The 15,358-nt window shown below is 37.0% G+C and overlaps 1 protein-coding gene across 4 annotated transcripts in view; it reads left to right on the top strand.

Annotated features, from left to right (window-relative positions):
• Positions 1-15,358, top strand: part of VWA8 (von Willebrand factor A domain containing 8) — a 297,615-nt gene that overhangs the window by 26,587 nt on the left and 255,670 nt on the right. For all 4 annotated transcript variants that reach the window (XM_064493121.1, XM_064493122.1, XM_031466068.2 and 1 more), the window contains exons 3-8: positions 145-275; positions 3,519-3,629; positions 8,566-8,733; positions 13,188-13,352; positions 13,949-13,998; positions 14,944-15,052. In XM_064493121.1, the coding sequence (XP_064349191.1) occupies positions 145-275; positions 3,519-3,629; positions 8,566-8,733; positions 13,188-13,352; positions 13,949-13,998; positions 14,944-15,052 (734 nt within the window). The remainder of the gene's footprint in view (positions 1-144; positions 276-3,518; positions 3,630-8,565; positions 8,734-13,187; positions 13,353-13,948; positions 13,999-14,943; positions 15,053-15,358) is intronic.

The raw sequence follows: 15,358 nt of genomic DNA, 5'->3' as shown, positions 1-15,358 counted from the left end.
TATATATGCATAGGTATATATATACATACACATTCATATATACGTATATAAAGTTAATATACTATCTGCATTGCTTGCTTGGAGATTTATATTATGTGTAGAAGCCTAATTTGCATTTCATTTTATGTTTTTTCCACCTTAAAGTTTCAGACTCTCTGGCTCAATCTGTAATTCAACATCTAAGATGGATAATGCAGAAGGATCTTTTGGGACAAGATGTTTTTCTAATAGGACCTCCTGGGCCTCTTCGACGCTCTATTGCTATGCAGTACCTGGTGAGCAGTCAGTTCTTGTGGATTCCTAAGGATCTTAACTTTGATAAGCTATTTTGAAAAATCAATTAAGAATTTACCAAAATATCAAGATGAGTCATTACTTAAAAAATGTTGACATTGAAGGGTGATTTATTTATAAAACGTCTGGAATATGTTATTTGGGAAATAAATGTACATTTGCCTTTCATATCTTAAGCAAATTTTTGCTGTGAGTAGAAAATCCTCCACTTCCAGTAGGAAAGAAATCCACTTAAATCCAGGCCATGAGTAGCAGATGGAATCAGCAACTCTGAGATTACAAAACAAAACATAATTTTATACTACTCAGGAAACATTATTTTATCTTTGGTCCACATTTTGAAAAGCCAAATAATTCTCCTGACTTTTTGATGTTATATAATCTTTAAAGAGAACCCAGGGTTTCTAGAATCTCTCTTATGTGTTACGTGCACTCTTTTATTTTTCTTTAAATAGATGAGAAAATGAGTTCACAGAGATTAAATAGCTCACTCAAGCTTTATCCAGCGAGTAAATGATGGAGCTAGACCTCAAATCTCATATTGCTCCCCCTTTCTGACATGCTATCTTCTTAAATGTTTGATGTTCTCTGAGTATGGTTGTGAAGTGAGTTGAAATATTCAAATCTCAACCCAAATAAAAAAAATTTCCGGACTTTTTTCTTCCTACTTTGTCAGCATTAATAGGCATTGCTCTAAGGATTCAAGGAAGAACACTATCAGATGAAGGTGTTCTGTTCCAAAGACACTTTTTAGGATGAAGAGAGAAACCTTACTTAAAGTTTCCTTTTGTTACTTGATATTAAAAATTGATTTCTATGCTATTGAAATATACTTCATGTACTCTTTTATCTCAGTGGTGAATTTATTTTGGTGTTTCCAAAATCACAGAGGGCAGGAATGGTAAAAATACAATGGGCAGATAAGAACCTAACTCCCCCTGGCTCATAAATTTCATAACATTTTTTGTTCCTAGAACCAGTTTGTGAGGTACAATGTGCCACTGTAGTGTTATCCTCACTTTATTAGTACACAAGGCAAGTGTCTTGCCTAAGAATGCAGAGTCAGCTACCGAAAATCCCAGGTCTAGGACCTCTTTAATTTTAAGATGTGCATTCTACCTGGCTCATCTCAGAGGCCACAGCATCTGACTTTGAGTTTGTTTCTGGCAGGATTTGGAAGCTTGTTAGGAATGTGGAAAGAGCCGGGTGAGGAGATTGTAAGAGTTTTGCTGGCTCAAAAATGCAACACAAGTTTATAAGTGTAAAGCGTGTATCTTAAAAAGACAATGACAACCAGACTTTAAATTGTGAACTAGAGCTGAGGCAGCTCTAGCAGGTGGAAGTCCACATATGAGAACTAACCTAAGCTGCTTTCCAAACTCTGCAGTGGGTACTACTGCCATGAGATATAAGATCTTATGCTTAGTAATAGCCAGAGTAGATGATGTCTTTAAAGGCAGAAATTTGGGGGCAAGCCTGTTGAACCAATGAGAAATTAAGTAGAAGTAATTTGATAGATATGTTTGTTTCATATTCAGTCATTTAAAAGGAGTTTTGGAGATAGTTCAAAAAGATGTGAGCAGACCTTTGCTACTGCCTCCATCTGCCATTCCTGGTGCTGTTTGTGAGCTTCAAACCACTTCTGTGAGGCAGCAGCTGAGGAGACTGGGCTTGTCTTGGCTGGTGAAGAGTCCTAGGAAGCTGTCAGGACTGAGGATAACATCCTTGGTGTGGCAGTTCAGGGCATTACTGCAGTACAATTTAATAGTAAGAGGCATACATCACCTTGTCAATCAATATAAATGACAGGGTTTTTCAGTGAGGGAGATTATATTCAGCCAGTCAATGAAACAAGACAGAAAGGCATTAGTGATGTGTTCCAGAAGCCAGAAGGAGGTATCTGTTAAAAGAGAACCTGCAACTGGACTCCAAAATTGTGCTCTCACAGACAATTCATTCTTATGTAGAGAAACACCATTTGCTATCATCACATCTTCACCACTATGGTGTATTGTTTTCTCTGTTTAAAAATTTTGCCTTCTTTCCACATAGACTGAAATTTATGGGTGCATGGGAACAGGCACATTAAAAAAATGAAATGACACCAATAATATATTTTTATCAACATCACATATAGATAAGATGGAGGAAAAAAAAAATCCCATTGTGTGGAAACGTCCCCTTTCACCGTTATTGGCACATTCATTCAACTTTTTTCTTTATACACCTCCACTAAATTAATTTGTTCTCCTTTTTTAGTAAAAACATATTGTATGCCTTATTTGATTAGAGAATGTCATTGTTTTTAATTCAACATTGTAAAACCAAGACTTTTTGTACATAGTTGTTACATATAGGGCAAAATGAATTTAGAAATAGATAAATTATTCTAAAAGAAATAGATTCTTGATGGTTTCTCCTTCCAATCAAATGTTTTTTTGTGTCTGGAATAATTTCCTCCTCACCCCCCTCCTCTTTTTCATCTCTCTTCTTTTCTTTCTGGAATAGCTACGTCTGTCTTTCTCTCTCTCTCTTCTGTTGACCCGACTATTGATATTTACCTCATTTTCACACTTGTTAAAGTACCTAACATATTGTATACAGTTGGTAAACATTAGTGCATGGAGTAAATTAATTTAAATCACCCTTTTAAGGGGGGGAGGGTATAGCCCAGTGGCAGAGTGAGTGCTTAGCATGCACGAGTTTGTGGGTTCAATCCCCAGTATCTCCATTAAAAAAAAAAAACTACCACCCCCAAATAAATAAAAAATAAAACGTCTCAAAAAAGAATACTCAAGGAAAAAATTTTTTTAAATAAAATAAATTACCATTTTTAAAAAAAATGAACGTTGCTTACAGAAATGACTCTCATTTGTGTGAAAACCAAGTAATAGCCAAATGATTACTCCTGATATTTGAAAAGAATTCTACCGGAGACTTTAAGATTTATAAGATCCAATTTTAATTATTATTGCTTAAGTAGTAACTAATTAAGTTGTAAATTATTGGGTCCAGTCAAAGTAGAGCTCTGAGGAGAGATACATACACATTTTGATTAATGCCCAATTTATTTCATTTTTCTCAAAGCTGAGCCTCAAAAGGCTATAATCCAGAATTACATTCAAACTGCTCTTCTGTAGGGTGACATTGTCAAATAATTGTCTCCAAAGCATATGCTGGGGAGTTGATTTTCTATTGAAACAGTTTCACTCTCTGCTCTCCAGGAGTTGACCAAGCGGGAGGTTGAATACATTGCCTTGACCAGAGACACCACCGAAACAGACCTCAAACAGCGTCGAGAGATCTGCGCAGGCACGGCTTTTTACATCGACCAGGCACGTTCTTACCACCCTCGAACACGTGATTGTTTACTCCCTGACTATAAGAAATTGTTTTTTACAGTAGAAAAAGAGTAGCTCATGTGGGAGTGAAAGATAGATGTCCTGTGTTCTCTCTAGGCATATTTAATTTAGGTTTGTGGTTTCCCTATTCTCAGAAATGCCTTTTTAGTTTAGTTCTAAATAAGAAACCGGAGTTGAAATTGGTGGTTCTAAAATGTTAGCTGAAGATCAATATGCTGATTTCTTAGTTTTCAATTGCTTCCTATGACTTGCCTATAGAAATTTGATTTTTTTAAAAAAGAATTAAGGAGATTTTAATATAAGCAATTCTATAGCATATTTATTAAAGTATTCTCAGTCCACAGGTCAAGTACATAAAGGTATATAAAACATAGTGAAATTAAATATATACTTCCAGGATCTACAGCTTTTTGAGAGGGGGTTTTTAGGTGCAGATTACCAACAAAAGTAATATTTTGTGAATATTATAATGAAACCTGTTACACATTTCCTCGAATATGTTGCTTTTTTTTAACCTGATATTTTATCAGGAGCTTTTCCCCTGTGACATTAGATATGCCTCAAAAATATGACTTTTAGTGTCTAAATGATATTCCATCAGATAGATGTGACTTATTTATTTGACATTCCCATTTTTCTACTTTTCCATGTTGTTGGTCATTCAGGCTCTTTCTAAGTTTTCACTTCAGCTTATAAATAACTCTGGTGAATATCTCTGTACTTACATCTTATTATTTCTGATGATTTTTTTTAGACTTGAATGCTGGAAATATAATTACTAAGCAAAGGGTCTAGACATTTTCAAGAGTTTTGATATACACATATTGCCAATTACTTTCCAAAAAGGGCATTCAGCTCACACCCTCTTCAGTGTGCACTGAGTGATTGCCTCATGGATTCTTGTCAGCATTGAGTATTTCCATGTATGTACTTTGCCAAATTGATAGACTTTAATTTGCTTTAAAAAATACTAACCAGTTTGAATTGTCTTTATGTTTACTGGCTATTATTTTCAGTAAGATGTCAGTGAATTGAGTGGCTATGGAAAAGGAGAGAGGTACTGATGAAATAAATAAGGTACAGCTTGTCAAGAAAATGTTGATGTTTGTACTATGTTTGTCTATGTAAATATTTATTATAACTTATCCACTTGTTGATGTGAAGGTCACTTAAGGTTTTTTTTTTAATGCATTTGCTTTGCTAAGCAGACTATAAGAACTGTTTGAAAAGAATTACTTAAAGAACAGAAATATGAACATATATATGACTGATATTGTGATGCTTATGAAGAAATAAGATTTTTTTTTCTACCATGTTAACTTTATTTGTCTTAAAAAAGCATAAAGTTTTGCTATTATACCTCTTTAAGAATTTGTTACTCTCATTTTTTTCCTTACCTTGCTTGTTGACATTCTCATCATTAATTCTGCTTATTGTCATATGACTCCAAAAAGCTGGAGAGGAAGCCTATAAGGCATTATACGTTGCTTGCATTTCTCAAATATAAGCTGATACAAGTTAGGTAAGCTACAAAAATTTATGATTAGGTTTTTATGTCTGGCTGAGAGGAAATTCTCTATCCTCATGATAATTTGGGGAGTAGAAAGCCAGGATGGGGAACTTCAAATGATTTTTTTCAACTTTTCTAAGCCAGGAGCTCTTTCCATATTAGAATCTTGTTGATTTGTTTGACAATACTGTGAAGTTCCATAATGTACCATACACATATTTAATATTATATATAAAATGCACTTTAAACAATTATATAATATTTTAATGTATTCTCTTCTGTTTTGGGTTATTCTTGATTCTCTTTTATTAGTAGAAAAAAAATAAAGATTAACTTTTTTTTAATACACTGCTTTAATGTTACAGGTTACCGAAAGCAACTCTTAATATATTGAATAACAGTGGTATTGATCAGAGGATGAGATTTTTATCTTGTATAAGTACCTTTTACTTCTTTAGCAAATAGGGGTAAAAGCATTTACTTGTTTGTTGAGAGTGACTGAATTCTGTTACCTGCACCAAACCCTTTGCAACTATATTGTTATAATATGTCCTGATTGTCACTTGGACAGTGGGAGAAGGTCTCTGTATTTCCTCTGGCCTCTGTTAGTCAGAACTCAGGCCTTGGCTTCTTAGCCTGTTGCCATCTTGCTCAGGCCAACTTTTCTCTACTCATGTGTTAACTGTTTGAAAGATTTACATAATTCATTTTAAAAAATCAAGGGAGATAAAAATAGCTTTCATTTGAGGAGACCTCTGTTGCACCTGCTGCTTTATGTGACTACATTTAATCCTTAGGGTGGAGGTGGCTTCCCTATCTTAGAGGTGAAGTAAGTAGGAGTCTTAGAGGACTATGACCATACAACTGATAAGTAGCAGAGGCAGAATTTGAACTAGGATATGTCCAATTCCAAAGTTTAGGTTCTTTCCATCATATTATGCTACTTCTCTGAATGAGCAGTGATGATGATGGTGATGATGAGGATAACTTTGATAATGACGATGGGGACAATGACTACAAGGATGATAGTATTCATAATACTAAGAGCTTATTGGTTTTTTAAGGATTATTGTGTGCCAGAGGTTGTCTTATTTAATTTCAGCATAATCTATGAGACAAGCACCATTATTAGTGTAGCTTTAGAAAGAAATGGAGGCTCCAAGAGGCAAAGTGACTAACCTAAGTCACCCATAGCAGGTCGGTGGTGGAGCAACCAAAAGTCAGTCTGATCCTATTCTTGTATTTTAAATAAAGAACTTGAAATATATATGTAATTTTTTTTGGCTTCCTCAGTGCTTTACATTGTAGCCTTTTTGAGTAATTTGAAGCTCTTTGGCATCGATTTTCATTAAATCATGGCTATATTAATAGCAATTTATATTTTAATAGGTGTGGTAGCTTTAAATTTTTTTTCCAGTGCTGTTTTGATTCATAAATAGTGACATTGTACAATACCCCTTGAGGATATTCTCATTTAGTAAATGAGGACACAGACATCCAGATTAATTGTTTGCCTAAGGTCTTTTATCAGATCAGAAGCAAATCTAGCACAGGGCTTAGACAGTTTTTGATTTTAGGTCGTGCAGCTGCTTCTATCTTGAAATCCTTTGTGTCCGTGTGTTGGGTTGGTAAAGCCGTGATATGAGATGGTTTGTCCAGAAGGATCTTTCTACATTTTTTTCTGATTTCTATTTGAGAAAATTAGGTCTCTGGAAGTTCTATAGCTTGAGGGGCAGGAAAAGATCCTTACGGTTGGTATAATTTCCACACTGAGGAAGGATCACAAGTATTCACTGCGTGTAAAATATGTGTGCATGACTTCCTTTTTTTTTAAGATTTCACAAGAAAAATTATACCATAATTATTTTATTTAAAAATCTATATAGAAAATTTTTGAAATATGTAGCCTAAATTTCTCATGCTGACAGTTAAACATGTTCAATTCTGTTTTCATAACAAGTGTGGGCAGAGATAACTATTATTCTTTATATAAAAATTCTTCCAAAACTTATATAATGGCATCTTTTAACTGAGCGGTTACATTTTTATCCCATAAACACTAGAAGCCTGCCATGAGCCAGTTTTATATCAATGTAAGATAAATAAAACAGGGTTCTCACCCCTTCAAGACCTAAGAATCCTGCTGCGAAGATGAAACAGGTGTATTAGAGCTCGGAAAACTTCAGTGTTGTGGTTCCACACTGACAAGGGCTCAGTATAAACAGACAAGATTTTCTTAGTAAAGCAGTATGGTACACACGCGCGTAGGGGGACATCACAACCAGTTCATTGTTGCAAAAATACCACATGCGAGGCAACTAATATCAGGAAAATATCGGCTAGGTAAATGCCAGGTTGTGCTAGACATATATGCTAAATTAAGGAGCCTAGAGTTAGTAGGGAGGAGATCTGAGAGGTTAAGGAGGGCCTGAACTAGAGGAGTGGTAGAAGGGTTGAGAAGAAATATTTAAGAAGTTAAATCATCAGGACATGGTGATAAATTGAACGTAGGAGAAGAGACAGACATCTGGGACCTGGCATGGGTGAATGGTGCTCTCACCTTAAGTAGAAAATATAAGAGGAAGAGCAGGTCTGGGGGGAAATACGATGTGTTCAATGTTGTCCAGGAGAGCCTTACAGAGTCTGGTTGGAGACACGCAGTGGGACTATATGGTAGACCTCGGGAGAGCGTGAGGTTGGGAGTCACTAGCGTGGCAGTGGTGGTTGGAACTACGTGATTAAGTATGATTACTCAGGCCAGACCTTGTGTAGTAGGAATAGCTTGGGTTAAAGATGTAATTCTGGCATCACCTACATGGAATGGGCAGGCAGAAAAGGAGAGAGTTTTTCTAAGAGAATACAGTGCCATGAAGACCAAAAAAGGAGACTTTTAAAGAGAGAGGGATAAAATAAATTTAGCAGCATTAATCCTAATCGTATTGTTAAGTGTACAAGAAAAACTGTTATTGAGGTTTTCTTTTTTTCTTTTTTTAAACCAGACTTTAAAGGATTTTGACCAAAAAGTAGATTTTTCTGTTTTGTTGAGCATCTATCAGTTAAAGAAAAACAAATTTCACATCTTTAGCACTTTTTTGATATTATATTTTTTTCCCATTTGGGGCCTACTTTAGTTCCTATTTTTCTCTATTTCTAATTTTCTTAAACTTTACTTTGAAGACTTATATAGGGCTATGGTTATGATCATAAGAGGTTAAGACCTTATTGGCAGATAAAGCAAATCCAAGATCTGGAACCCAGCTTTCCTAATCCCTGGTCCTTATGAGAAGAACCCAGTTTAATTTGCATTAAAAGTAAACTCAGGCCATGTTCTGCTATGTTCAATATTATCATATTGCTTTTTCTTTAACATTTAATATTGCTTTTGTTTCTTGGAAATAGTGTGCAGTCCGTGCAGCCACGGAAGGTAGAATCCTCGTTTTGGAAGGCTTGGAAAAGGCGGAGAGGAATGTTCTTCCTGTTTTGAACAATTTACTGGAAAACAGGGAGATGCAGCTTGAAGATGGACGCTTCCTGATGTCTGCCGAGCGTTACGACAAACTTCTCCAGGTAAGAAAAGGACAGTTTGGCTGCTCTGTCTTAGCTGTTGAGCTGTGGGTAGTGCCTTTGTCGTATAAGACATTGTTATATCAGAATGAGGACAAATGTTCAGGTGGCGCATATTCTGGGCAATTTGCCGAAGTCAAGTCATAAGTTTATAGTTTTGTATGGTTTTTCCATTTACAGAACATGTTAGAAGACCTCCCAGATTTGGACTTTTTTTTTTCCTGCCTCTCTAATAACTATTCGTTCTTTCCCCCTTTTCTCTTCTTAATTTTTCCTTTTCTATCTCCCTTTTTCTTTCTCTTCCTTTTCTCAACAACTGTTTACTAAAAGCTTAACAGCTTCTAGACTGTGCTGGGCATCAGAAAGACAAAGTCCAGTTATTGGGTTCAAAGAGTTCAAAGGCCAGTAGATATTGACAGAAATGAGTAAAATGCTTCAAGATTCCCTGAAGGCCCCAGCTACCAGCGTCTCACATCCAAGTTGTTGTAAGAGCCTCATAACTGAACCCCCTGCTTCCATCCTGGCTCCCCCAGGGCAGTCAGTGACGGCTTTCAGACACCAAGCAGAGCAGGTCATTCCTCGTCCTAACCCTCTAGCGCCTTCCTGTTCTGCTCAGGGTAAAATCCAAAGTCCTCACAATGGATGCAGGGCCTTGGATGATCTGGGCTACTGCCGCCTCTTTGGCCTTATCTCCTGTCCTTCTCCCTTTTCTCTCCACTCCAGCTGCCAGAATTCTCTCTACTGTACCATAAACACGCATTCTCGTATCTTATCAGTGCTTTGCACAGGCACTTTGCTCTTCTGGAGTGGCTTCCTCCCAGATGTCTGCCTGGCTCGTTCCTTTATCTCCTTCAGGTCTTTGCTGACATGTGATACAGACTACATTGTACTTCGCTTCATTGTGCTTCAGAGATACTGCTTTTTTTTTTTTTTTTTTTTTTAACAGATTGAAGTTTTGTGGCAACCTTGCATCAAACAAGTCTACCGGCACCATTTTTCAGCATTTCTCGCTTCATGTCTCTGTGTCACATTTTGGTTATTCTAACAATATTTCAGACTTTTTCATCATTGTTCTGTTTGTTAGGGTGGGCTGTGATTGGAGATCTTTGATGTTACTGTTGCAGTTGTTTCGGGGCTCTCATATAAGAAGGTGAACTTCATCAATAAATGTGTGTGTTCTGACTGCTCCCTCCACCGACCGGCCGTTTCCCTGTCTCTCTCCCTCTCCTTGGGCCTCCTGATTCCCCGAGATACAACAATTTTGAAATTAGGCCAGTTAATAATCCTACCATGACCTCTAAGTGTTCAAGTGAAGGGAAGAGTTGCACGTCTCTCACTTTAAATCAAGAGCTACAAATGATTAAACTTATTGAGGAAGGCCGAGATGGGCCAGAAACTAGGCCTCTTACGCCAAACAGTTAGCCACGTTGTGATTTCAAAGGAAAAGTCCTTGCAGGAAATTAAAAGCGCTACTCCAGTGAACATGCAAATGATAAGAAAGCGAAACAGGCTTATTGCTGATACAGAGAAGGTTTGTGTGGTCTGGAGAGAAGATCAAACCAGCCACAACATTCCCTTAAGCCAAAGCCTAACCCAGAGCAAGGCCCTAACTCTCTTCAGTTCTGTGAAGGCTGAGAGAGGTGAGGAAGCCGCAGAAGAAAAATTTGAAGCTAGCAGAGGTTGGGTCATGAGATTGAAGGAAAGAAGCCGTCTCCTTGACATAAAAGTTGGCAGGTGAAGTGGCAAGTGCTGATGTAGAAGCTGCAGCATGTTATCCGGAAGATCCAGCTCAGATCATTAATGAAGGAGGCTACACTAAACAGCAGGTTCTATGTAAGCAGAACGGCCTTCTTTTGGAAGAAGAGGCCACCTAGGACTTTCATAGCTAGAGAGCAGAAGCTGATGTCTGGCTTCAAAGCGTCGAAGGACCAGGCTGACTCTCTTGTTACGGGCTGATGCAGCTGGTGACTTGAAGCCAGCGTTTGTTTACTGTTCTAAAAATCCTGAGATTTTAGAGCCCTTAAGAATTACGCTAAAGCTACTCTTCCTGTGCTCTAGAAATGGAATAAGGCCTGGATGGCAGCGCATGTGTTTGTAGCATGGTTTACTGTTATAAGCCCACTGTTGAGACCTACTGCTGAGACAAAAAGTTTCCTTTCAAAATATTGCTATTCACTGACAAAACGCCTGGCCAACCAAGAGCTCTAATAAAGGTGTAAAATGAAATTCATGTTGTTTTCATGCCTGCTCACACAGTGTTTGTTCTGCAGACCAAGGACCGAGGAGTAATTTCGACTTTCAGGTCTTATTATTAAGTACAGTAATAAAATGTTTGACATATTCTTTATTGTGTAGTAGAATTCTGTGCAGATTTATTGAGCACATTGGATAGAAATGTGGGCTATGGGGCTAAAAGAGCTTTAGTATACAAGCAGTGCTCATTATTATCGAGTGAGAAGGAGGTACTACATTGTTTTTTTCTTGAGGTAAATGTCAGTAGAAATACGTAATTTTTATCAGTAAATGTGATTTTTGTGTTTATAGAATCTGTCTTGTGAGACCCTCACAGAATATAGGCACGTTCCCTTCACAAAGCGTCACCACTTAAGACAGTTTCTGGGATAACAGGATTTCAGCATCGTAATTTGAGTCCTCTTTATTTCTGTCTAGATTCAATATGCTAAATTTGAATATCTCAAATTTTAATGCTTTCATAGAGGTGATTGTAGTAGGACTTTGTTATGGAAACAGATTTCCATACAATCTGTTTGTATAAAGCTTATTTATATTCTGATTATCATTTTCAGGTAAGTAGAAAATAGAAATATTCAGCTCTCTGAAGATTGTACTCTTGGTTTCTCAGACAGGGCTAGATCCAGATTTTTGTTTTCTAGTGCACGTGACATAGTGTTACGATATCAGTGTTATTAATTAAATGTAGGATTTGTGATTTGGGTTATGCTTCAAATAATTGTTGATTATGTTTTTTAAAACTATTTCATGCAGTCGTTCAGCAGACATTTGACCTGTTATGTGTTAGAGGTAATAAGTCCTCTTAAGAGCTTGACTCCAGCATGAGACAGTCATGTACAGAAGTCAGTGCACAAACGTGTAATGATAGAAGCTTGTGTAGGACATAGTAGAGGGGCACAGTAGTGGTTCTGATGGGGGGAGGACATTAGAGAGGGGTCCTCCGTTTTGTTGGAGATGTTGTTTGTACTGAGCTTTGATGATACTTGTGTTTCTACTGTACACAGTGAAAAAGGTATTCAAAGCAAGTTGAACAGGGTTGGTGAAGCTGCATGATGTGTCTGGAGAGCCATGGTTGTAAGATGGAACTGAAGCACAGGGTCATGGAAAGTGGGTGAGGAGATGGGTGTGCAGTGGGTGCTGAGACTTGGAGAACCAGACGTGAATCTGCCAGGAAAGGCCTTCAGTGTCAAGTTAAACGTTTCTGTTCTGCACATGAGCCACACCCTTTGAAGATCTGCTGAAAGCTCAGGCCCTGTCTCTCAGAATGTGCACATTCATGTAAACTTTGTAAGCACCTTGGATCCTACAGCTGAGGATGGTGAAGAACCATTGAAAGGGTCAGGCAGAGAAGGAAAGTGTGACATTTAACAGGTGACTGCCATGGAGTAGTTACTTCCACATGCATTATTCCATTTCATTTTCATAACAGCTATAATCATGTCGTTGATATTATTCCCATTTTATAGGTGAGAAAGTTGAGGCTCAGAAGGGATAATAACATGCTTTTGGTCACTTAGCTAGAGTGTGCGCCAAGCACTAGAGCCAGGATTCGTGACTCCACAATCTGTGCTGTTTCCAGTCTCAGCTCCACCATATACTAGTTGAAGAAATGTGGGCAAGTTATATAATTCCCTTGAACGTCAGTTTGTCTACCCATAAAAAGGAATTAAATTTATATTTGGATTCTGGTGAAAAATTAAATGAGAAAAATTCATGGAAACTGTTTACCATGTGTTAAAATTTCAAGGAATGTTATTTATCACTATGGGTGTGCCTCGGTAGAAATACATCCATAAACATAGCTATGTATTGAAGGTCCCTGGGCAGTCTCTGCTCTGTGGGTGGTCTGCCCCTCTAGAACTACCGCTTTACAACTTCTCTCTCCTCTCTGAGCCGGTGTATTTTCCTTACCCTCCTGACTGTTCCTTTGTGTTACTGACTAGAGCTTAGAGCTCTGACCCACATTACCTTTGTTTCTCGGTGCATTCATTAGCTTCTTCTCCTTTCAAACACCAGTCTTCATTTTGTGAGCCTTCCCTGGTATCTGTTCCTAATTTCACGTTGCTCCTTTCCTTGACAGTTTGGCTTCCAGAGGGTTCTCAAATACAGTTTTCTCAGCAGTTAGGGCCTAAATTCCTTAGCCTGGCTCTTTCAGTTGTGATCTGTATCATTATGCTGTAATTTTTGATCTCTTACTCTTTTAGGATCATTCCAAAACAGAATTGGATGCTTGGAAAATTGTCCGAGTTAGTGAAAATTTCCGAGTGATTGCTTTGGGCTTGCCAGTGCCTCGATACTCAGGGAATCCATTAGACCCCCCTCTCCGTTCTCGATTTCAAGCCAGAGATATTTATTATCTACCCTTCAAGGTAAGTACGTACAAGGATAATTTATTTTATTTTTAAGTTTTAATTTTTTTAATTGAAGTATAGTTGATTTATAGTACTCATTTCAGGTGTATAACATAGCAATTCAATATTTCTATAGATTATACTCTATTTAAAGTTATCTTAAAATATTGCCTATATTCCCTGTGCTTGTATCTTACTTATTTTATACATAAGAGTTCGTACCTCTTAGCCCTCTCCCCCAGCTTCTTTCTCCAACTTAAGTATGATTTATCTTTTAAAAGTTTTCCTATTTATAATTAATTCAATTACTATAAAAATGTTACTATGTTAATAGATGTCCTGGACCTTCAGTAGTTAATGGAAAGAAAAAAGGGTATAAAAGTAAAGAGAATCTCTGGAAACTAGGGAGAAAAGTTATTGTGGTATTATTGGTCTGAAAGATTTTTAAAAAGGGTAACTTTTCCTTTAGAATACATGCATCATGAAAAGATTTTTTTGCTATTAATTACTTAATGTCTGCTTAATTAAAAGGTTGAATTGTGTCTGTATAACATTTGCATTTAATCTGTTATATTTCTTATTAATCAATTTGATATGTTCCTATGTTATTTTAGGACCAACTTAAACTGTTGTATTCAGTTGGCACCCATGTTTCTGCCGAGAAGTAAGTATTTCACATATATATATACACCCACATACACACACACACATATATTTGTGGATATATATATATACTTGTGTAAATATAGATATGTAAATATAAATATCTGTAATTATGGTGAAAAGGAATATGAAAATGAATATATATATGTTCATGTATGACTGAAGTATTATGCTGTACACCAGAAATAGATACAACATTGTAAACTGACTAGACTTCAATTAAAAATATTTATGTAACTATATATATATAAATATCTGGACACAATACTGAATTTTGTTGCCCATTCATTGATTGTCATTAATTCATTCACTGAACAACCATTTGAAGAATATTTTAGAAGCTGTGGTACATGCTTCTGATAAAGTTAATAAGACATGATCTCTGATGGCAAGAAACTCAAGATCTAATAGAGTTTAAAGATAGATGTATAAATACCTCAGTTTAACACAGTATAGCAAGGGCCAGAATTTCAAAGTACTGGGGGATGTTGTGGTTGCGATTTTACGAGGGTTTCACAAAAGCTTTGGCATTTGAAGTGGGTCCTAAAAAAAATGAGTAGGATTTTGACAGATACGGAATGGAATTAAGGAATTCTAAGACTTTTTTGTTTTAAAGCTTTAGAAATGAGAGCCTTATTTGAAAAGCTATTGATGGCTAGAGTTTGGGTTCAGATTAAGAAAGGAGGTAAAGCTGGCAGGGTAGTTTGGGGCCAGATTGTGAAAAACCTCACATATTATGACAGATTTAAGAAATATATCTGTGTACCTAATCAGCTTCTGAGTTTTAAATGGAATATTATAATATGGAACTGTTATTCCTTAAAAATTTAATAGTGAATGTCAACTTTTTGGATTAATTAAATTGGCCGTGCTGTTTTCTATTGAACAGATTTTGCCTATTAAAGCTATTAGAATAAAATGTAACATCCCTTCTTTTTACCCCTAGAGTTTCTCAGCTCTTGTCCTTTGCCACCACTCTCTGTTCCCAAGAATCTTCTACTCTTGGACTTCCAGATTTTCCTTTAGATAGTCTACCAGCTGCAGTTCAAGTCCTGGTATGTATAAAATAATGACTGGTGTACCCCAGTGTGGCAAAGAAAATTCAGAAGTCAGTCGTTGGAGATTAATCACTTCAGTCTGCGTTGTCATATGCTCCTATAAATATTGCAAGGCCTGAGATGAATTTGCTGTGCAGCCCAGTAAACTCTGCACAAACCGGCAACGTGCCAGAGGCCAGCCTTTCAAGAGCTGACAGCCTTGGGAGGGGGAAAGGGAGACATGCAGCTCAGGTCAAAATTCCACCGAGGGAAGGAGGACTTCCACCTGGTCACACAGAGGTCTGCTGCAGTGTGAGTTCTGCC

The sequence above is a fragment of the Camelus dromedarius genome, chromosome 13, assembly GCF_036321535.1.
Source record: "Camelus dromedarius isolate mCamDro1 chromosome 13, mCamDro1.pat, whole genome shotgun sequence".
In the NCBI taxonomy this organism is placed as follows: domain Eukaryota; kingdom Metazoa; phylum Chordata; class Mammalia; order Artiodactyla; family Camelidae; genus Camelus; species Camelus dromedarius.
The sequence above is the reverse complement of the archived record's forward strand: the minus strand, read 5'-3'. Positions and strand labels throughout refer to the sequence as shown.